General features: G+C 47.0%; 1 protein-coding gene and 1 long non-coding RNA gene across 2 annotated transcripts in view; one reads left to right on the plus strand and one right to left on the minus strand.

The window, feature by feature from the left end:
• Positions 1 to 965, plus strand: part of LOC309858823 — an 18,176-nt gene extending 17,211 nt beyond the window's left edge. The window contains exon 3 of the long non-coding RNA XR_014308359.1: positions 410 to 965. This is a non-coding gene — a long non-coding RNA (uncharacterized lncRNA). The remainder of the gene's footprint in view (positions 1 to 409) is intronic.
• DCSTAMP (dendrocyte expressed seven transmembrane protein) lies at positions 281 to 19,104 on the minus strand. Its single transcript, XM_082719099.1, has 4 exons — positions 19,067 to 19,104; positions 9,066 to 10,107; positions 3,872 to 4,180; positions 281 to 2,931 (listed from the first exon to the last, which is right to left on the minus strand). Exons 2-4 carry the CDS (start codon positions 10,092 to 10,094, stop codon positions 2,857 to 2,859), a joined length of 1,413 nt encoding a protein of 470 aa, XP_082575225.1. The 5' UTR covers positions 10,095 to 10,107; positions 19,067 to 19,104; the 3' UTR covers positions 281 to 2,856.
• Between the last annotated feature and the right edge of the window lie 3,729 nt (positions 19,105 to 22,833).

A 22,833-nucleotide genomic window follows, 5' to 3' on the forward strand; every position in this document is an offset into this window, starting at 1 on the left:
CCACAGTTTCCTAGAGGCACCCCCTTCCCTGTGCTCTTGACACTTTCCAAAACCTAGTGTATATTGTTATTTATGGTCCAAGCACGTGTCTGTCTTCCTTACCAGACTGAAAGCATCCCAAAGGCAGAGACCAAGGTGAACTCTCTGGGTATGGTCAATATCTTCTATGTGGCCTGTCCCAAGAGTTTATTCTAGCCGTTGGCAATGCTCTTAGGTAGATAAGTAAGTTAGTTAATTAACAGAATTTAGAAACACAAAAGCATCCAATTCCTTCTAAAAATTTGGCAGTTCATGCTTTGCCTTTATTAATATGGAACAGATCCCTTCTCCATAGGAGGAGTAAAGGCAAAACGAATACAGACGTTCACATGTTGGATCCATGTATTAATATATGCATTTGTTTATTTAGGCAACACAATGACGTATGAAATCATGGGACTGCTTTGATTTAAATAAACCAATACTACAAACCCATCTTCATCTTCTCAAATCCTTCTTTGGTTGGAAGTCATGCAAATTCCACCAGCATTTGCCTGAGTACAGACTGCAGAAGTGGCCCTATGCGATGCTCATCGACCTTGCAGGTAAAATTATTCCAGGGTTGAAGAATTTGGGGGTGAAATAAGATTTAAAGAGATTTCTTTGTTACAGGGTTTCTCAAGTTCTTGAACTGTGCTGACATGCTTTATGAATCTTCTAAGTTAGAAGGCAGATGGTTTGCATTTACTAACTCTGTAACTCTTTTTATGAACAGCTGGGAGACTGGTGTGGTCTGAGGAACACACTTTGGGAAATACTGAATCAGACATTTTTAATGGAGGCTCCTTCTGTTAGGAAGAGTTCACCGTTGAATACCTGAGTTGAAAGACCTTCAATTCTATGAAACTTTTCTAGACTGGTGGTTCTCTATCCTGGCTGCCCATTAAAATCATCTGGGAGGGGTGTGGTGGGTCAGTGGGTTAAAGCCTCTGCCTTTGGCTCAGGTCATGATCCCAGGGTTCTGGGATCGAGCCCTGCATCGGGCTCTCTGCTCAGCAGGGAGCCTGCTTCCCTTCCTCTTTCTGCTTGCCTCTCTGCCTACTTGTGATTTCTGACTGTCAAATAAATAAATAAAATATTTTTAAAATAAATAAATAAATAAAACCACCTGGGAGCTTTAAATAGCAGGTGCCAAGCCCCACCCCCAGCCAGCTGGGTCAGGGCGCCCTCTGTCGGATGGAGAAAATACCTACTTCACAGAATCCTTGTGGAACCTAAAGGAGTTCTTTAATGTAAGAAACGTCTGCTCTGGTGCCTGAAACAAAGTTTGGTCTTTGGAACCATATTTCCTTCTGGGGAGAGTGTAGCATTCCAATAAAGAAATGCAGATGATATTATGTAACTAGAAAATCACTCTTTGGCCACGCATGAGATTCTGCATGGACAGATGCTAACAATTGGCGATGAGAAATGGGATGTTTGCGTCACCTAAATATTTCCCCACAATACACTTAGTAATTACAAAGCAAGAAACAGTTACTTTACCGTGGAAAACCCTGGCAGTCCCCATCTGAACTAAACGATGGAAGCTAACCCTACCAGTAATGAGACATGTTCACACCCTGTGCCCCCTGGCCCAAGGGGACACCAAGATGACCACATCATCTTGGCTTCTGTAGTATTCTAGCCAAAAGTACGTTATCTGGGGGAATTACACCAGGAAACATCAGGTAAACCCGAGTCAAAGGACATTTTACAAAATGACTAGCCAGTACTTTTCAAAAGCATCAAAGTCGTAAAAGAAAAAGAAAGGCTGAAGAACTGTCCCTGGTTGGAGGAGACTGAAACTAAACATGTCGTGGGAGCCTGGTCTGACTCAGGAACCAGAAAGGGGGTATTAGTGGGACAACTGGCATAAATTCAGTAAACTCTGTACATGAGACATCTTTTCAGGGTTGTTTTCTCGGGTTTCGATAATTATGCTATGGTTCTTGGGGATGACAGATGAAGAGTAAATGGAACTCGGTACTATTTTACAGCTCTTGGGTAAGTCTGAAAAGTTTTCAAAATGAATAGTTAAAATATTAGAAAATTTTAATGATGCTTTATTTCTCTCTCACTCAGGGACTTTGGAGATAATGGAATCAATATTTGGGGAGATTTTTCTTCCTCTTGGGTATTTGGAGTTTAGGGGAAATTGGGCCCCTATACTGTGTTGTCTCTACTGAGCATCGTAGAAAGCGACCCAAGAAGGTCCTTTTAACAAACACTTCCTGTGGTTTGGATATTTATTGTTCTAAATATCTGATAAGAGGGTTGGATAGAAGTGCTCCAGGAAAGAAGAGGCTTGACCAGAGGTGGTGGTGAAGAGAAATTAGTAGCTGCTAGATAAGGGTTTCAGAAAAAGTCTTTGTTGTTTGAATAAGGACAGGGGGAGAGCAGACAGTGCTGGGGGTAGGGAATTGCTGTGAATGGTATTTCAAAGGGCAGAGAAAGGACAGAAGAGTTTAAAGATATTTTCCTGGCATTAAACGTGTATATTCTCCTTGACATTTGCTTATAAGCCTGCCGTAGTGATTTTGATTTTTTCCTAATTTTTGTTCTTTTTTTTCCCCTTGAATATTACTCTATACTGAGACTTCTCTACTACACTATGACACAGTCCGGATCCTGTGCCTTGTTTGGAAGACAGATGACAATGCCATTTACCTGGTAGCCCTTTGACCTTATGAAGAAAAGTGCCTTGGCTTTGGCACAAACCCCAGCAGGTGCACGGAGCGCAGTTCTCTGCTGTGGGGCATGGGGCATGGGGACCTTCGGGGGCAGAGCCCAGGAGAACAGACACAGCCGTATGGCCGTGGAGCTCCTCGGAGTCTCTCACGGATTGCCTTCAACTGCTAGGTCTGTTCGTTTCTTCCTAATCATTTTCAGGACTGGAAACCAGAAGTGAATCTGAAGAAACAAAAAAGATGGATGAACGAGCATTAGAGTCATTTCAAGTGCCTCTGACATAAACTTTTCATCGTGCGACAGCTGGCGTCAGGAAAAATGCAGAAAAACACTTCAGAATGAGCAGAAACTGATCCTTGTGGGTTATCTTAGTCTTTCATGGCTTATGAGCTATTTTCCAACTCTGTAAGTTGTCGGGAGCCGAGAACAACAGTGCAAATGATTCTCGTCCATGGACGTGAAAATGACTTTCTCCCCGTGGAGTGCAATTAATCAATCCTCCCACCCACCTTGGGGAAGAAGCCAGTTTTGCATCTAGTAAGCTCATTCATTTTGGTGCTCCTGATGGCTTACATACGTGTGCTTTGAATTGTTCTTTGAGTTGGTCAGAATTTCTTTCTGTTCTCTCATTAATTAATTAAACAAAATCTTTGACCAGCATTCATTTTATCTGTAGGAAGTCATGAGGTTACCATATTCATAATATGCATGAGTGTAATATACATAAAATCATCATCATCCCCTATATACACCAAACATATATTTTAATGCTGGAGAATGAACACATTCTTGGCAGTTTACTAGTTCCCTCTGTTATGCTGTTATGTTATCCCTGGCGTGATAAATAACTTGAATTGAGATTTGTCCATTAATAATCACCGCAGAGGGTCTTCCCACCAGTCTCTCTACCTCATGACTGCCTGTGCCCACTTAAAATCAGTGTTTTGAAAAATAGCTTGTAGAATCACCTGGACATCATCAAGAAGCTAAGAGCCTTAGACACGCACATCTGGTAACTTCCCCCCTCCCCCACCCCGCAATGTCCCATCTGTTACTGGGAATGTGAGCCCTAATGTGAAGCGGAAGAGGGCTTTGAAAACCCACTCGCCCTTCAAACTCAAAATCTCCTTCACGACAGGTCATGCCCCCATCTTGGCCTTGCCTTAGTGAAGTAGGGACACTGTTGACTGCTTCCTCCTTCCACTGCCTGCTTTGATCTTTTCTTCAGTAGCTTCCCATGCAGATAACGGATGCGGGCGGCCTGCACACTGGGGTAGAAGGAGGCCAACACCAGGATTTTGAGTTGCGTCAAGATGGAAGACAGCAAGCCCAGTACCACTAGAATCACAAGAATGATGCTGAGAGGAATCCAGGTCTTAGACAGAAGGAGCTTTGGTTCAGGGATGCAGGTGGTTTCGAACAGAGATATATGAAAGGAACAATCATAGATGATGTCTTGAGTTCCTTGCTCCTAGAAGGAAAGAAGAAAATCCTTAAGATTCATGCCATGGGGATGGTGGGGGTAGTCCCTGGGTAGTTTAGCGGGTTAAGCCTCTGCCTTTGGCTTAGGTCATGATCTCAGGGTCCTGGGACTGACCCCCGCATCAGGCTCTCTGCTCAACAGGGAGCCTGCTTCCCCCTCTCTCTCTCTCTGCCTGCCTCTCTGCCTACTTGTGATCTCCGTCTGTCAGATAAATAAATAAAATCTTAAAAAAAAAAAAAAGATTCATGCCATGGTTGCCCTTAGTCCTGGTCTTTCTCAATCCTGCCTTGCGATGGACAGTGTTTATCTCACAACGTGAGGGAGCTCTGGCTGGACAGCCATGATAGCTCCCCCCGAGGGCTAGGATCAGAGTAAAGAGAAGGGCTGAGCCTTATTTGAAACTATCACAGGCTTTTTCCAAAGTGGGTTTGTGGAAATAGAGATTTCCTTGAGAGAAGGGTATCAGATGAGTTTGTGTACTCTGTCCTTTCTTTGCAGAGTCAGGACGCCCCTGAGACTACTGAAGTCTCTGGGAAGAAGACAAAGAAACCCATTTAACCTCAGCCAGTGGTTCTCCTGACAAATTTGACCACGTAACCCGGTTTTACAGAACACCTACCCTGTAGGACATGTGGGACCGAGAAAGATGGTTTTAGCTCCCCTGGAGGAGATTTTTGGAACACAGACCAGTCGTATCCTCCATCTTGACCAATACCTTGACAGCAGACCACAACGTCACAAAGATGTAGAAGCATTAAATTATGTTCTAAATCAACCTTCTAGACTTTGGGGGGTGGAGAATTATTCTTAGTGTAAGCATACTAAAAACAGCATTTCCTGAAAGTGGCTTTAAATCTTATCTGGAGAGGTCTCAAACAGGATATTTTCTCATTTTTCCTGGATGTTCAGGTAGAATGTATTCCTTTCTGCTTGAAGGCAAGAGTGCAAACCAGTTGCCCTCAGCAGACCAACACAGAGGGCAAAGATGACATTGAACCACGCAGCCAAACCACCAGCAAGAGAAGTGTGTGCTGATTCAGGACTTTGTTTCTCCTGACCTGAGAAAGTCATTTCATCTCTCGGTGGATTTGTTTTCTAATTTGGTAAAACAGGAATTAATGGACCAGATCCTGCCCATGAATAAACGACTCCCAGTGTAAATGAAGCACCTTGGGATGGAGCATTAACCTTACAGACAGGAGTGCTTAGTAAGTTATTATCACCGCTGCACCCCAGAGCCCTGGGGCCAGGGAGAAGGAAATGACTTCTCCAAAAGAACGCAACCACACCAAGAGAACGGAGTGCATTCTGATCTAGCCCAGTTCCTGTGAACAGTCTGGACACTTCAAATCTGGAAACTTCCAGAAAAAATAAAAATTTTAAAAAGGGAAAAAAGATGTGGGACCTCTCTGCAAACGTCAGGTAGCTTCTGTAATTTCCCCAGCACTGTGCCTAAGCAATGGTGCTGCTTCTCCTTTTCTCTTATTAAAAAGACAGTTCACCTACAATTAAATAGAGAGATTTCAGTCCCCAGAGCGAAGGCCTACACTCTTTTTAATGCTATTGAAGAAACGAGCACATAGACTGAGTCAGTGATGAGAAATCCTGCAATAAGAAAGCAGCGGGTGTCCGGTCTGGGAAGGAGTTACTTAGTCTAGGAGTCCAACTGGAGATTGCGCAATTGGGAGTCAGGGCTTCATAAAGATTGAGTCAACGTTTTCGTATGGGGTTGGTGGAGGGTAATGTGGAAGAGAAATGAATTCTCTCAAAATGCTGAGCAATATACTCAATGGTACCCTGATGTTTTAAAATGTGTTTACCTCTCTTAAGTAAACAATTTGCCCAGACAGTGCTGAGTATGGACCGAGGACCTGCTCTGGTATCAGACTGTCCTGAGAAGTCGATGCAGACAAATTCTGTGCACAAGTAGGGGCTTGATAAGTAACAGCACTGGCTATTTTCTCTTTCCATGTCCACCCATCCAACTAGCTCACTTTGGGCCATTTCCCTTCTTTCTTCTTTACTGAAAATATTTATGTAAAATCCTATGAGGGTGGGAAAGGAATCCCGGCAAAACCTCGAGGGGATGGTTCTCTCCCCTGCTGGACGTCTCCTTTGCGATCCTGCCACAATGGAGGGACCAGGAGCCTCCAAGGGCATCCTGGGATAAGGGCAGCCCCATGGCGGGTCCCAGGAGGCTAGGCACGGCAGGAGAGAGTCTGAGAGGAGCCCCCATGGCACGCAGTCTCTTAGGCACGTCTGCCCCAGCGCCCACTGCCCCGCTGCTGTCGCTGTGTGAGATCGCGTGGCGGCCTCCCCCACCAGGATGGGAGTCCGCCAGGGTAGCAGCGGAAAGCTTAGACATCTTTGCATTCCCGCTCCCCAGTGATGCGCAAAAATGTATTTGTCAGGACATTGTCATTGGAAAGCTTCTGGGCGTTTTTGTTTTTTTTTTGTTTTTTTTTTTTTTTGAAAGGCAGAACTTGCTTTTCTTTCCTTCTGTCTAAAATGGTGAGAATTCACAAAGCAGGCAAGGGTACTGTCTGTGGGAGAAATAAATGTGAGAGAAAGAAACAGGGAAGAGAGGAGAGGAAGAACCCAGCAAGGAAGAAAGACAAAGGAGAATGCATTGGGGGAGGGGTGGGAAGAGGCCCTTTAACCTGCCAGCCCCTCCCTCCCACATCAAGCATGTCCGGAAATCTAGTTTGGATTTCACTTGAAACCCCGATCCCCTATGCCCCTGCTCCAGATATCTGCGAGCAACAGGGATCTGGGAATTCACTGAATTCTTTAGGGGCAGTAGAGTGCTGGGGGTCATCAACTCTGAGAAACAGCCCAGAACTAGAAGGGGCGGAGCCAGAAGAAGCAGGGAGGGAGAGTGTGGAAGCTACAGGAGGACCCCAGGCCTGGAGATAAAGAGAGCCATGGAAAACGGGGCTTCCAAGGAAGGCTTGCAGACACGTTTTCTGCCATTTCCCTCTAAGAGTTCCCCTACCGTAGCTGACAAAAGCAAGCAAGGGAAAATCAGACATGTGGAGACAGCTGTCGGGTTTTCACCATCCCAGGCTAGCGCACTCCGCCCCAGCACGCGCAACACTCCCATACCCACTCACACACCATGCACACCATGCACACACCCAGGCACGCGCACGCACACATCCCACCTAGCTCAGCTTCACAGCCTCTGCGTTTAAAAGAAATCAAGGCAATATCCGACGATATCCACATCCTCTGAAATGCCCACATAATCACACACTTCCCCAGGGAAAAGAGAAAATTGGGATGTGCGAAACCATGGTCTTCTTGGCTGGGGACATAGCTGCTAAGAGGAGCGAGAACAAAGGAGAGAAAGGCAGATTCTCTGAGACTCAGGGGGCACCGGTTTAGGGAAACACTGTCTTCACTGATTAAGATTATCATCCATCCACCCAGTGGCCTCTGGCTCCATTCTTTTGGGCGGAGTTTAGAACAGTGGTTCTCAATCTTGGCCATACAGCCCAATTACTCCGAGAGTTTTTAAAAATCCCCCACCCCAGCCTCAACCGGATCCACTGAAATCTGATTTTGGGGGTGTTCATCTGCTTGCTCAGATCCACAGTAATGACACCATGCAGCCACAGGAGATATCCACGGGTTTAGAAAAGCCCCTGCTTTTGGGTGTCTGAGCCAAAGTGTCTCAAAGTTATGGACCACCTACTTTGAAGTCATATGCAGTGCTTATTAAAGTTATTCTCTTTTTGAAAACAGATTCTCTGTAAGTTAAAGCCTGAGACTCTGCATCCATCCCAGGAAATACTTAAAACATACTTAAGGTTGAGAACCACTGACCTAAAAAAAAAAAAAAAAACCAAGGGAGTTGTTTTCATTGTTCTAGAGGCTATTACCGCCTTCTAGCACCAGCAGTAACATTTGGTTACCTAGAAGCCCTTTTTTTTCAGTGACCATCCTCTGTGACACATCCTTAAATGCTATCTGCACGCTTTGGGAGGCCTCTTGTGTTGTAGAAGGGCTCAAGACTCAAAGAAGGGAAGCTCTCATTCACAAAAGGTGCTCAAAGTCTACTTGCACAGGTCTGACAGAGAGAGGAAGAAGGACCCTTGGTTCATGCCAGGTACTCTCGCTTGAGAACCAACTTCATGTTCCATACCAGAAACACTGATTCCTACATTTCAGGGTTTGCTGACTATAGAAAGCAAAAAATGCACCCCCCCACCATGATATAAGATCCTAAGGCCCTAAATCTATAAATGTTACTTTATTTGGAAAAAAGGGACTTGGCAGAAGTGACCAAGTCAAGGATCTTGAGCTGGAGAATTTACCCTGATTAGCCTAGTGAGCTCTAATGTAATCCTTTAAGAGAGAAGCAGAGATTTTATATACACGGAGGAGGAGATGAAGCAAAGACAGAAATGAAGGTGGAGAGCTGACCCACCAGCCATGGAAAGCAACAAACCACCAGAAGTTGAGAGCAGCCTCTCGTGGATTCTCCCCCAGAGTCACAAGTGAGTGTGGCTTTGCCAACACTTGATTTCAGCCCAGTGATACTGATTTTGGACTTCTTACTCCCAGAACTATAAGAGAATCCATTTTGGTTGTTTCGAACCACCCATTTTGTGTCCGTTTGTTACAGCGGCCCCGGGAAACTAACACAGTGACCTGACCTGAGATGCTCAGACTGATATCATACTGGAACAATATGACGTTGAATCAATTTCACCAACAATTATTGGGCGTCAGTAACACCAACATGCCAGGCACTGTGCCGTCATGGGGATCCAAAGGTGAGGAAGACACTGCCCTGCTCTGGGAAGGTCACGGTCCTTCTTAAGACACCCCAGCAAATGGCCAGGACATGCCGCCAGCCTGCGCCTACCTCTCTGTGCTGTTTCAAGTGAACCTCAAGTCTGGGCAAGCTTCGGAAACGGTTGCTCACTGAGAGAATGAGCCGATACAGCAGATAATCGATGGCTGCGAACAGCACCCAGATGTAGAGGTGGATGAGTATGGGGAGGAAAAACAGCCCCAGGTTTCTCCTTTCTTTCGGAGACAACCAGAAAGACGGGATGGTGACGTATTTCTTCCTTTCCTCCTTATTCAGCGGGAGGACGCCGGGCCTCTGTAGATGCCTCTCTCTTTCATCGAAATGAACAAATTGTTTGGTGATGAAGATGTTTTCAAACTTCCAACCGCTGGGGTCCAAAAATCGCTTCATGAAGAGGCCGGTGCCAAAAAGCACCAGGAGAAGCCCTGTAAGGGCAAGCAGCTGCCGACCCAGCAAGGACAATGCCTCCGTCGCCGTCACCATCTGGTACAAGACGCCCAGGGTTTGGCCTTTGGTGTCATTTAACTGTGCCTCCAGGGCTTGAGTGGGACTGAAGAGAGAGACCGCTAGAGTCTGGTTCCAAGAAATAAGGTCATCAAATAGATTCAGGTGAGTGGCAAGGCCATACATCCACCGAATTGCTTCAATATATCTTTGCAAAAGTGGAAAATGTATGGAAAAGCTCTTTGCCCTTAGGTTGCAAGTCATACCATCCAGGAGACCTTTGAAGTTGTGAAAAATATTTTCCACGTGTCCAAAGATTACTATCCCCGTGCCGGCGGCCATCAAGGCGCTCTTGCCTTCCCGCAGGCCACAAGAGAGGAAGAAGAGAAGAATGAAACATCGCGCGTGCTTGGAGCAGCAGAGCAGAGCGCCGGTGATCACCCAGGAGGTGCTGAAGACTGTGAGTGAGGACAGAAGCCAGGAGGAGGCCACAGAGAGAAGCCCCACTGAAATGAAAGCCACAAAACAGCAGACTCCGCAGTGTTGGATAAAGGCCGTCCAGCCAGGGCTTCTGGGAGACACATACATCCCCCAAAGACTTAGGAAGACAGCAGCGCCTGAGTTCCAGACACCCATGCTGCCTGCGTCCCTGGAAATAAAAAAGAACACCAGGGTCAGACGTTGCTTTTGAATGTTTCCTGTCACTGTGTAAAGCACATGGTGGTAGATTGGAGGCCATAACTGTGTAAAGCACATGGTGGTAGACTGGAGGTCATAACTCTTTACCTGTCTGTGGCTCTGCACCCCTTCCAATGGGACTTTACGGCTTCTCCCATCAAGAGGTGAGAGAAAGAGACTAATCCATCAAGAGGTGAGTCTAGTTCTCCAGCCCTTGACTTCAGAATGGCTTTGTGAGATCTTTGGTACGTAGAATGGGGCAGAAGTGGCAGAGTGCCAATCCTGAGTCTGTGATTCACCCTTGCTTCTCTCTCGGAACCCTCCTCCTAACTTCTTATCATATCCCCGTGTGTTAGTCTCCCACTGCTACTGTAGCAAACAGCCACAGGCCTAGAGGCTGATAGAAACACCTACTGATTCTCTTATAGTTCTGGAGATCAGGTCTAAAATGGGTCCAGAGAGCTATGTTCCTTCTGGAGGTTCTAGGGGAGAATCCATTTCGTCACTTTTTGCAGCTTCTGGAAGCTCATGGACTCTTCCTCCATCTCAAAGCCAGCAATGCTGCATGTTTTTCTTTCTCTTGGACCTCTGCTTCCATCCTTATCTCTTCTAGGACTCTGATCCTTCTGCCTCCCTTTATAAGGACTGCTGTGATCATACTGGGCTCACCCCGATAATCCAGGAGCATCGCCCCATCTCAACCACCTTAATTTAATCCTGAATGTAGAGCCTCTATCATTGTGCAGACTAACATCGTCATGGGTTTTGGGCGTCAGGACATGGGCATCTTGGGGTGGGGGTGGGGGGGTACATTATTCAGCCTATCATACCAGGTTGGGTTGCTGGAGGACAAAGACTACAGGGTCAGTCAGTTCCATCAACCAAGAGCCAGCCGAGTGCCAGACAGCTGAAGGAGGCCCTCCTGACCAACTTCTAAGCCATTGAATTACATATGCTTTATTAAGCCGTGATTGTTAACTGATACAAGCAGCAATACTGTATCACGGATCTTCATAATTCCAGCAAAACCTCAGCTGATGGACAGGCTGAAATTTCCATGCATGGAGTTCCGTAAGATCACTTTTTGATAGTCATCTCTTTTCTTATGCTGTAATTTTGCAGACCAGAAAGCATGCCGAGGGCATCCAAATTTAAACGTGGCCCAGGACTGGGGCCAGCGTGTCTCTGCTGTGTGACGCTGGCTCACCCACCCCCTTCCCACCCACCCCTACCCTCTGAGGGAAGTTCTGCCCCAAGGATCTCGCAAGGAAAATTAGAATATTTTGTCACTGAGTTAATCATCATTTCTCTTTTCCCAGATGTGGCATCATTCAAATATAGGGTCTATGGGGCTGCTGCCACCCAGTCAGCCACACATATTTAGTTCTGTGATGCCCTCAGAGTCTTGGGTTCATTGGGAACCACACAAAATCAATTTGGGACGTTTCTCTCCTGATTAGCAGGAAAATATCTAATGAGCATTATAACATATTCATGGGATTTAAATAAAGACATGAATCGGATTTTAAACACGGTCACATACACCCTTCCTCATATCAGATTTCCATCAGGAGCTGGATTTCTGGAGTAGCCGGACACGGTTTGAGTCCGTGGATTACACCCAGGGTGGCAGACCTCTCGGGCATTGGCTCGTAGGCAGGCACTGAGCAGCTCGAGGTGGGGAAGCAAGTCTTTCTGTGTTCGGGATGAACGAGGTGAATGAAGGCAAAAAGGAGACGCGGAAACAGGCAGGTGAGGAACAAACCTGTGGAAGTTTCTCCTGCAATAATACAGAGGGTTTGCAGTTCCTGTCTCATGAAGGGAGATGCTCTGTACGGAAAAGAGATCTGGAGAGAAAGTAACTGTTGAGGAAGGGTCATTAATGACCATGTGGGACCGGCCTTATCAGCGATTCAGAATTCAGCCTAAGAGGATGTTCTCACTCTATCTAGAGGGGAACTGGAGTAACCACTAGAACGGGCACCAGCAGAAGGACCTAATTCTTTTCTCCTGCACGCTTGCCTCCTTTTGGCATCTGGGATTGGTTTAGAGGTTGGCAGTGCTCCTGTGCAGTGACCCCATTCTGCTCCACTCTGATCCCTGGAAATCTCCAAAGGACTTCTGTGCTCCTGAGCTTTCCCCAGCACTGCCACCCTGAGTCGAGCTGTCCCGCGGCTGGGACAGGGGGACAGCAGCCATCAGCGGAGCGGGTGGGCCATGGTCAGGATACCTTGCATCAGAGTGGGTCCCAAGTGCTGCCTCCCTTCTTGGGCGTGGCCCTCTTTGCTTTTTTGGTCACAGCTTTGGATTTGACCCCAAACCATTATTAGACTAGACGATCCACTAAAAGGGACTCACTGCCTCTTCTGCTCACTTTCCAGAAAGCATCTCCCTCCATCCGAAGGACCCTTTGCCTTTCACACAGAAACTGAGGCTTCAGGGGCCCGCTGAGATCTGTCAGCAGCCCTACAGACAGTTGGTGGTACGGTGGAACTCAGATCTGGTCTTCCTGCCTCCTGGGGCAGCCTCCTGGGGCAGAATCTGGCACCATGGCCCAGATTCCCTGACTCCGGGTATGTGACCGGAACTCAGCTCGGTGGTCTCTGCTGGAAACATGTTACATTTTCTGCCAGTGACCGCTTAAGAGCTGACCTGTAGATCACAAACTCATTGCTATCTGATCATTTTCCCCCGCTCTCATCCCGCATGAGGATAGTTGGCCCTAGAAAGCTGTGTCTCAGATCAGCAGATTTTTCTTTAAAGTAAATCAGAAATCCCAGCTGTTTTTCCCCACTAATATCCTTTATGAGGCACCATTTTGCTTGCATCCTAAAAAATTAATAATATGTATTTTGGATTCATATTTCCCTTCTCTTGCCTTCATTCTTGCACAGGGTGTTCTTAATACAGATACTTCTCTGAAAGTAAGAAACAGATTTATGGGCACATTAAAACTGCAACATTGGACAATAAAAACTAATATCAATTAAATAAGATATATGACTGCAATTTTGTCCTGTAAGAGGCACATGTTTTCTTAATGAGCAACAGATCTAATATTATCGTCCTTGTTATTATACTGAAAACAGCACGTCACCAAAAGACACCAAAACTTTCTGCAAGGAGAGCACTGAATGCATTCTCTATTTCATTTATTTATTTTCTTTTTTCCCAGAGGTAGAGTTCAGTGAGTCATCAGTTGCAAATAACACCCAGTGCTCGTTACATCATGTGCCCTACTTAAAGCCCATCACCCAATTATCCCTTCCTCCCACCCACCTCCCCACCAGCAGCCCTCAGTTTGTTTCCTATAGTTAAGAGTCTCGTATGGCTTTTCTCCCTCTCTGATCTCCTCTTAGTTTATGTTTCCTTCCCTTCCCCTCTGTTCATCTGTTTTGTTTCTTAATTTCCACATATGAATGAAATCACATGATAATTGTCTTTCTCTGACTTACTTTGCTCAGCGTAATACCCTCTGGTCCATCTGCAAATTTGCAAATGGCAAAAAAAAATTTTCGTTCTTTTTGATGGCTGCATAATATTCCATTTTACTATGTGCCACCTCTTCTTTATCCATTCGTCTACCGATGGACATCTGGGCCCTTTCCATAGTTCAGCTGTTGTGGACATTGCTGCTATAAACACTGGGGTGCACGTGCCCCTTCAGATCACTACATTTGTATCGTTGTGGTAAATACCAGTAGTGCAATTGCTGGGACATAGGGTAGCTCTATTTTCAACCTTTTGAGGTACCTCCATACCATTTTCCAGAGTGTACATTCCGGTTGTACATTCTCTGTTTTACAGTTCAAGCCACAGACCTGGGTTTGGGCCACGTGCCCAGAAGCTTGTTTAGTCTGCCCTTACTGTCACTGTTGAACATGGCCTTGATTTCTTCTCCAATCTGTTTCTCATTTGCCCTACTTGAATGTAAGATCTGCCTGAGTTCCTTCCTGGTGAGGTTTGACAAGGGGAGCTTTAGCGAGCCCATTAGGAAGACCCGGCCAGAACATGCTGCCCATTTCTAATTTTTTTGTTTTTATTTTTGTTTTTGTTTTTGTTTTTTGCCACCACAAAAAAATGAGAATGTCCCTTCTCTGGAAGTCTTCAGGAAAGGACTGAATGCCCCAGGATGATGGGAGGCATAGTGATGAGAGCCGGATTTGCCGCCTTCCCAGCCCTGATGTTCCCGGGTCTCCTTCAGAGGGCTGCTGAGTTCCTTCCTCTTCTCCCGCAGGGGTGCGGGTGTCCTGCTGAACTTCCATCACAAAACCTCAATTCTTTCCTTTGAGGTAATTCAATGAATCAGAATTTGGACAAGCCGGTAGCTTCTTTCTTTCCCCAAGACTTTGCAAAGCAGATACCCAGATTCCCGAATTTTATTTTTAGAGCCAAAACAAATCTTACAGATCAGAGCTTCTTAAACTTGAGCCTGTGATCACTGGGGAACCTTGTTAAAATGCAGATTTTGCTTCTAAGGGTGTAGAATGGCACCTGAGACTCTGCCTTTCTGACAAGTTCCCAGGTGGCCGATGGTGCTCAGAGGACGACCAGACACCGGGTAGCAAGCTCACGGGTTCAGCCCTGACTTATAGCACTTCCTGTGATGATGGAAATCTTCTATATCCGTGCTGTCACGCTAGCCATATGTGGTCATCGAGCACTGGAAATAGAGCCAATGTGACGGAAGAGTTGAATTTTTAATGTTATTTAATTAATTTCAATTTAAATAGTCACATGTGGCTGGTGTCGTTGAGTTGAGCAATGCAGCTCGAGAGGACTGACACTAGCCAGTGGTTTCCACAGCTGAGGAAACAAAAATCCAACCAAACAGGGGACTCACGGAGGCTGTCCTGGCTTTAGAGACGGAGCTGGGGGTGAGACCCCAGTTCCCTCCATTTTACCTGTCACGTCAGCATCTCATCTCTGACTTTTCGTGAACCCTGTTTTAAAATCCTCACCAGTGTTCCTGGATAATAGAGTTAAAATTTCCCACAGACCACATTTACCTTCAGGCAAACACGTAATTAGAAAAGTGGACAAACCAGAGTCTATGCCTCCGAGACTAGCCAACTAATAGCAATGCTAGGTAATAGCTACCCATTTGTTAACCGAGCACCTGGCCACTATTAGCATCTGATGTAATTATTTCTAATCTTCACAGCTCTAGATATTACAGCTTTTCTTATATCTCTATATTTTAGATGAGGGAACTGAAGCTCAGAGAGGTCAAGTAATGTGCCCAAGGTCACACAGCTAAGAAGTGGAAAAGCCAGGATTCTAACCCTCATTCCAGTGGCCCTCAGGGTTCAGGATGGGCAGCTTTTTAGACCTTCTTAAAATGATCTTCAAAGAGCAGCTTCTAAATTTGCTTGGAATATGTGCCCAGAATTGCAATCTTGCACGCAAGCTGGAACGTGGCTTTAACGATGCGGGCATACGCTCTCCTTGCACTGCCTTCTGCGTGCGGGGTCTCGCACCTCCACTGCCAGCGGGTGCCCACAGAACCCTCCAGAAGTGACTGTGGAGCTCCTCTCCCTGGGCTGACCCCTGTGCACAGTTGTGGCCTGTTCCATGCTCTCCTTAGAGACCGTTCCAGCCAGCCTGAGGCTCAGACTTACTCTTCCCTTAAACCAGCCCATTTGGCGAAGGCCTCCCTGGTCTGAGGTCTGGGACCCAGGGCCCCGCATTACCAACTCAAAAAGCCCTCTCTCCCAGGGTCAGTGCTGGTGCCCACACTCTGTTGCGCCAGAAAATCAGGGTGGGGTGGGGAGTACTTGGCATTTTAAACAACACAAGGGTCAGACAAGCACCGGAAAGGATGAAGGAAATCAGGAGGTACAGCTACTTCTCAGGGTTCAGGGTGCGGAGCAGCAGATGGTGGATCTCGGGGCTGGAGAGCCCAGATCTCAGAGTTCTAGTGACAGCAGCTCTGTCCCAGCTGATGGTCTTCAAGGCTATATGGAGACCCAGTGTGGCCAAATTTTCTGATTTTTTTTTTTTCCCCAAAGAAGCCAGAAATCTAGATTTTTGGGAGGCGGCATCTCCTGACTTAAAAAACAAACTTGGCTCAAATGGTTTTTAAATACTCTGACTGGCTGGGCTTGGTCCACTGGCGGTGCTTTTGCAAACCTTGGTCTTTGGGGAATCCTCATTCTTCCTTCTCTCCTCTTTCCCCTCCCTCCCTTATTCTTCCTCTTTTCCACTTTCCTTCCTTTTCTCCCCTGGGACATTTTAAAATCATCCTGTAGGCCAGTTTCCAGTCTCATGCATAAATGTTGTTCTCTGTGCCTTGGGAATATTTATTTTTGCCCAAAGCTCTTTAACTCTGTTCTCTTCTCTGTGCTCCTGGCTCGAGCCCCTCCCTCTCTTTCTCCATTCCTTCTTCTGGGAGCCCAAGAAAGGCAAACCCCATCCCTTTTCCCTGCAGTTCCTCTTTGTTTGGCCTCCATTATCGATAATGTTTATTTTCGGACTCAACATCCTTGCCTCCCCAGGACAGCGTACCTGCTTCTTGTTTTTTTTTTTTTTTTTCTTTTAAAGATTTTATTTATTTATTTGACACACAGAGAGAGAGAGATCACAAGTAGGCAGAGGCAGGCAGAGAGAGAGGAGGAAGCAGGCTCCCCACCGAGCAGAGAGCCCGATGGGGAACTCGATCCCAGGACCTCGGGATCATGACCTGAGCCGAAAGCAGAGGCCCAACCCACTGAGCCACCCAGGTGCCCCCCCCCCACACTTCTTGCTTTTACCCACAGTAATATTCCAAGACTAATTACCACTTTCCTTCCTTTACCCCTAAACTATTGTTTGCACCACCGTCTGGGAAGGGGGGTGGGGCACGACAGCTGGAGTGCGCAGCAGAGAATCACTGAGGAAGCCCCATCTCCCCTCCATGGGTTAAAGTAATTTGGGGGTGGCTGGATGGGAGGGAGCAAGGCGGGAAATGGGGCTGGTGATAAGGAGCCTCTGGTCCCTAGCGAGAGCCACACAGCCTGCTTTCACAAGGAGCTGAGCTGTTGCCATGGGAAACAGCAGCCACCGGGCTTTTCCATCAACCCTGCGGAGCACTAGCAGATACCTGCTGTGAGGGGCATACACAGTGGCCTCCGCTGTTTTTCCCGGGAGGGGGTTACATGTCAGAGGCAGCAGCGAAGTCCCCCAGTCCCCACCCCAGAGCCCTACTGGTCCACTGTGTGGGGGAGTCAGGGGGTTCAACGTTTCTGGGCACCATTCTTTGGGCACAGATCCCTTCTCAAAGTGTAACACATTCTTGCTTCACATATAAGGCCCAGGAAGCAGTCAGGACACAGGCAGCCACGAAGTCATAACGAGAGCCTCCAAACAAATGGCCTATCCCAGGAACTTTCTAGATTAGGGGATATTGGAGACTCACGTCCCCAGTGCCGCTCCGGGGCTGTCAGACAGAAACCTCAGTGCAAATGCGGGAGAAATCAAGGTGGACTTCCTTGTGGAGGGCCCTAGAGATCCGGATCTCGGGACTGTCTTATGACTCCCCTCTTTCCCGACTTGTGGAACACTCACCTTGTCTGACATCCCAACATTTCCATTAAGTGAGATCAGCTTCTGCCCCTGCTTTCCATGAAGAAGCCAATGGTTTATGCTCCGCAGGCCCAGATGCGGTTTGTGGACACCCCAGGGGAGCTGGGGGGGTGCAGTAAACCCAGAGGCGGGTTCTTTCTGTGCTCCCCCAGCCAGCTCTGCTAACCGCCAGCGGGAACCTACCTACCCAGTCCCTCTCTCACCACCTGCAGGACTTGATGGGACTCTCTCATTTGAGAGGAAATTGGGACAGAGGTCAGAGTGGACTGAGAAAAGAGCACCCAGCAGGGAGATGGGAGACCTGTGGTCTAGCCTGCTTCTACCCAGAAGGAGCGTGTGACCTTGGGTAGGTCACGTCACCTCTCAGAACTACGGCTCCCTTGGGCTAGATGAGTTCTAAAGTTCCTGCTTGCTCAGCGGTCTGAAATGAAAGGCACAGGAGAGCCGCAGATCAGAGCTCTACATGCCGGCATTTCCCGGCTCCGTACTTTTAAGAGGAACAAAGGAAGAAGAGGGTTTCTTGGCTTGCCCTTCCTTCCTTTTTCCTTCCTTCCTTCTTTTTTCTTTCCTCTTGCAAACTTCTAGTTTGCCTGGGAACACACTGTTCTCTCCGGAGGCCAAAACAGCTTGAGCAGTCGCAGAGACCTCCTTTTATTTTTTTTTTTTAAGATTTTTTAATGTATTTATTTGACAGAGAGAAATCACAAGTAGATGGAGAGGCAGGCAGAGAGAGAGAGCAGAGAGCCCGATGCGGGACTCGATCCCAGGACCCTGAGATCATGACCTGAGCCAAAGGCAGCGGCTTAACCCACTGAGCCACCCAGGCGCCCCGCGGCCTCCTTTTGAGGTGAAATGAATATCCTCATTTCTTTTCATCGTTCTTGCCTTGGGAAAGCCAGCAAATGCCTCCCCCCACCCTCTCGTGAAAGCGACCTCCACACACAAGAACGGAATGATTAATGAAAGCTACCAGGTAAACAGAAGAGCATCTCGGGAACAGTTCAGTCTGTCATTGTGCAGGGCACTGTCCGTGAAGCCGGGCAGCCTTCCACGGTGGGCCGGGCCCGCCAGCCCCGCACCTCCCCACCGCCCGGAGGCTCGGCCAACAGACATGGGTTCTTCAAAAGCTGGGAAATGGGCAAGTTAAGCCAAGCTGTTCTGTGAGAAGGAGAGTCATGATCTGAGATGACGTTATTCAGATCCCTCGGACCAGCATCCGCCAAGACTTTTTTTCTAGTGTTTCTGTACACAGATAAGCTGTCTGAGCTGAGAGTATCCTCAGGTCTCAACTGTTTATTCCAACTGACTTTTTTTCCTCCATTAAAAAAAAGCCATTCCAAGAACAAAATATTTGAAAATTTACTTACAGGTTCCTCTCAGGTTCTTCTGTGAGTGCAAAAGTGCACTTCCCGTGGACTCTGAGTTTTGATATACAACAGGAAAAAAGGAACTAGAAGTGACGAGATGGTCACATCGCCCTGAGTCAGCATCTTTATTTCCCCCACAAAGTGACTAAGTCATAATATTGACAAGGGGAATGATTGACACAAAGGAAATCCGTCTTTCTTTCCAGTGTTTTCCTCAGAATGGATGTTCCAGAAATCAGTACCAGAAAACAACAAAATAAGACATTTTCAATCACAGGAGAGGGAGTTAGGAACATTTGGAGGGTTTCTTCCCTCTGTCCTCTTCTCCTCTCCCTCTTATTGTCCCTACCCCACCCCCAGCAAGGGGACAGCGACAATCTTTACCATCCCCACTGCCATCCACAGTCCCAGAGGCACGAAGGGGCCATCTCTGCACTGATGACCCAAGACAGGTGTCCTTGTCTGTGTAACGTGTCTCAATCTTACCATCTTGGAAATTCAGCTTCCAAGTCAAGAGGATCAGCTTGTACGGTTTGAGGGAGTTAGGGGAGCCTCAAAACCCTCCTACAAAATTGTTCTTCTCCTTTCGATTTAGACCCATAATATAACTGGAGGAGATTTTATCTTAAAATTCGTGGATTCCTGCCAAAACGCAGAAGGGCTGATAAAAAGAAAAATCTAAAATAAACAAGTGGATAGATGAATCACTGCAAACTTAGGTAAGAAAGAAAAAGAAAACTGAGGTCAAACATCATGGCTCCCCTGGGAATAAAAATATATTATATGTTTATAAAAAATTAAAATAAAAAAAAAACATCATGGCGAAGATAGCCAAATGTATGATGTCTGGGAGACACAGCTTTGCACAGCATGAACAACAGGTATCCAGCAAATGTTGTGAGCAAATTAATATTACCAAAAAAAAAAAAAAAAAAAAAATCAGTGAGTATCAGTGGAGTAGCTTGGAGGGGAGTGGGTACAGGGGGCAGGGAGCTCAGTCAGGAGGTAGGACCAGTGTATTAGTCAGTGTTCTCCAGAGAAATGAAACCAATAAGGGGAATGTGTGTATGGAGAAATAGGTTTATTTTAAGGAATTGACCCACATAGTTGTGGGGCCTGACAATACCAAACTGGCAGAGTGAGCCAGCCGCCAAGAGTCCCAAGTAAGAGGTGATTTTGTAACAAGCCCAAAGGTGAATTGCAGGCCAAATTCCCTCTTTCTTGGAGAACCTCAGGCTTTAACCCTCTTAAGGCCTTCAACTGATTGGATGAGGCCCACCTACAGTATAGAGGATAACTACTCAATGCGTACTGATTTAAGAGTTAATATCATCAAAAAAATACCCTCACAGTGCTGTGAAGTGTGTAAACCTGGTGATTCACAGACCTGTACCCCTGGGGATAAAAAACATATGTTTATAAAAAATAAAAAATTTAAAAAAAATACCCTCACATCAACATCCATATTAGTATTTGAACAAATATCTGCACAGTAGCCAAACTTCCCCAGAACATTAACCATCACAACCAGATCTGAGTAATGGAAAGGAAGGACAAAATAGAGGATGGTTTTACTTGCATATTTAGGCTGTGGAGATTGAATGGACAGAACTGGTAGCTGGGGTGGGGGTTGGGGGGAGAAAGGAAAGGAATCAGTGATGATCAAAATTTTCCACCTAAACCACATAGAGCATGGAGGTTCTTAGGGAACGTGGTCAGAAAAATAAGGTCCCAGATAGATGTCCAGATGGAAATATCCATCCTGTGAACAGTCAGAAACTGGGCTTAGAAGACACGAGGGATAAAGATAGAGAGCTGAGAAGTAGCCAGGAGAGTGCTTGGGGCTTCCCATCCAGAGCATTTCTGTTGAACTGAGTTGCAAATTGAAGCTCTTGAGGCCACATGAATTTTCAGAGGGAGACGGTGGAAAGAAACAAGAGCAGCAGTGAAGGGCTGGGTTGATGGGTCTTGGGCTACAGGATGCCGACCTGGGACTCAAAGGGCCAGAGCTTCTGTGGACCCATCAAGCTCACCAAACACATGCAGAGAAGGCTTCAGGAGCACGGCTGCCTCCAGGGAGTTCGAGAGGCAAGTCTTAACAAAGGGAAGGGTGGTGGGGGGGAAGGGCAGCTTCTGGACAGAACAAAAATGGCACAGGCAAATAAAGGCATGGGGACACATGAAAGAGTTGCAAAAATCCGAGGTGACTGAGGTAAGGGCTAGAAACAGGTGGTCACAAATGAGGCAGGCAAGCCTGCCAGAGATACACAGCCTTGACAGCCCTGGCGTCAGGCGGTGACTCCATCCCGCAGGTAAAGAGCGCCACTGAAGCAAGATGTTTTCATTTGAATAAGAAGGTCCAGACTACAGTGAGGGGGCCTGATGGGGGTAATCCAGAAGCAACTTTGGGGACCCCAAGAAAGGGATGGGTCAGGGAATGGAGAACCAGGCTGGAGATCAGTAAGGTGGGAAGAAGAATGAAGCCCCAGAAATGGCGCTAGACTTTGGTGATGAGGAGGTCACTACCAGAGTCTGGCTGGTAGAGGGCTGGGGGTGAACCAGAGGTGAGAAGAGAGGCAAGCCCATGTTACTTTGCAGTAGTGTTGGGGGTAGAAATGGAGAGGGGAGAAGATAATAGTCCAGAAGCAGGGGTTTTATGGGTTTTTTTAAAAATTAATTTATTTTTTAAAAAGGATTTTATTTATTTATTTGGGAGAGAGAGCTGAGCATGAGGTGGGGAGAGAGGCAAAAGGAGAGAGAGAATCTCAAGCAGATTCTGAACTGAGAGTAGAGCCTGACACAGGGCCTGATCTCACCATCTTGGGATCAGGACCTGAGCCAAAATCAAGAGTCAGATGCATAACTAACTGTGCCATCCAGGAGAAGTTTTTGAAGAATAGAGAAAATTTAGCCTATCAACCTTACAAAGGAGAGCCAAGCTAGGAGGAGGTGAGATTAGGAGAAAAGAAGGAAAACCACTGAGGATGGGCTCATCCCCTTGGGGAGGGTGGGGGGCCTTCTGTCCAGAGAGTTGGGAGGGGAGATGGGTCACCAGCTTGTGAAGAGGGCATCTGGGAGCAGCTGCTAGAAGCAGCACCAGGAGGAGGAAAACGAATGCACCCCCAGTCTCCCAGGGGCCAGCAAGGGGAAGCAGTGAGCCCCCCAGCAGCACCCAAGCTTTGGAATGATAGTGGCCAGTTGGGTTCAGACCTCGGAGGCTCCCAAAAGTGGGTGTCACTTAAGGTTAAGGGGCTGGGTTACTGACATTCAGAGGTTGCTGCCAAGATTTCTTTCCTGGGCTTCCAGGGAACTCAGACCATGGAAAGGAAATCTAGGCTCAGCTGGGAATTTTACCCTGAATCAGCTTCACCGTTCCTTAATGACTTTGAAAGTCTGCAATTCGCAGGGGACTGGAGAATTTGAGAGTCTCTGTACTCCTGAGATAAACAGTTTCAGAACAGCCATGGTGGACCAGGCCCATCCTGACTCCAAGGCCAGAGCCTGGTGACCACGGGCGTGTCTAGGATTCCGCCTGCTGTGGGGGAGGGGGCAGACAAGGAGCAGTTAGTCACTGCTGAAATTCCAGTAAGGGTCAGGAGCATCTAACACTCTTTCTCCTGCCATCGGGAATCTCTGTCCTGAAGGTGATGTTGGTGTTGATGAGTCAGGAAACATGAAAAATACGAGGTTCACTTCAGACTTGTGTTTCATCCGGGCCAGGGATCTCTAGAGAACAAGACAGGAGGTGGGTGTTTTGTGAGACTACA

This window comes from Mustela nivalis (assembly GCF_964662115.1).
Source record: "Mustela nivalis genome assembly, chromosome: 2".
NCBI lineage: Eukaryota > Metazoa > Chordata > Mammalia > Carnivora > Mustelidae > Mustela > Mustela nivalis.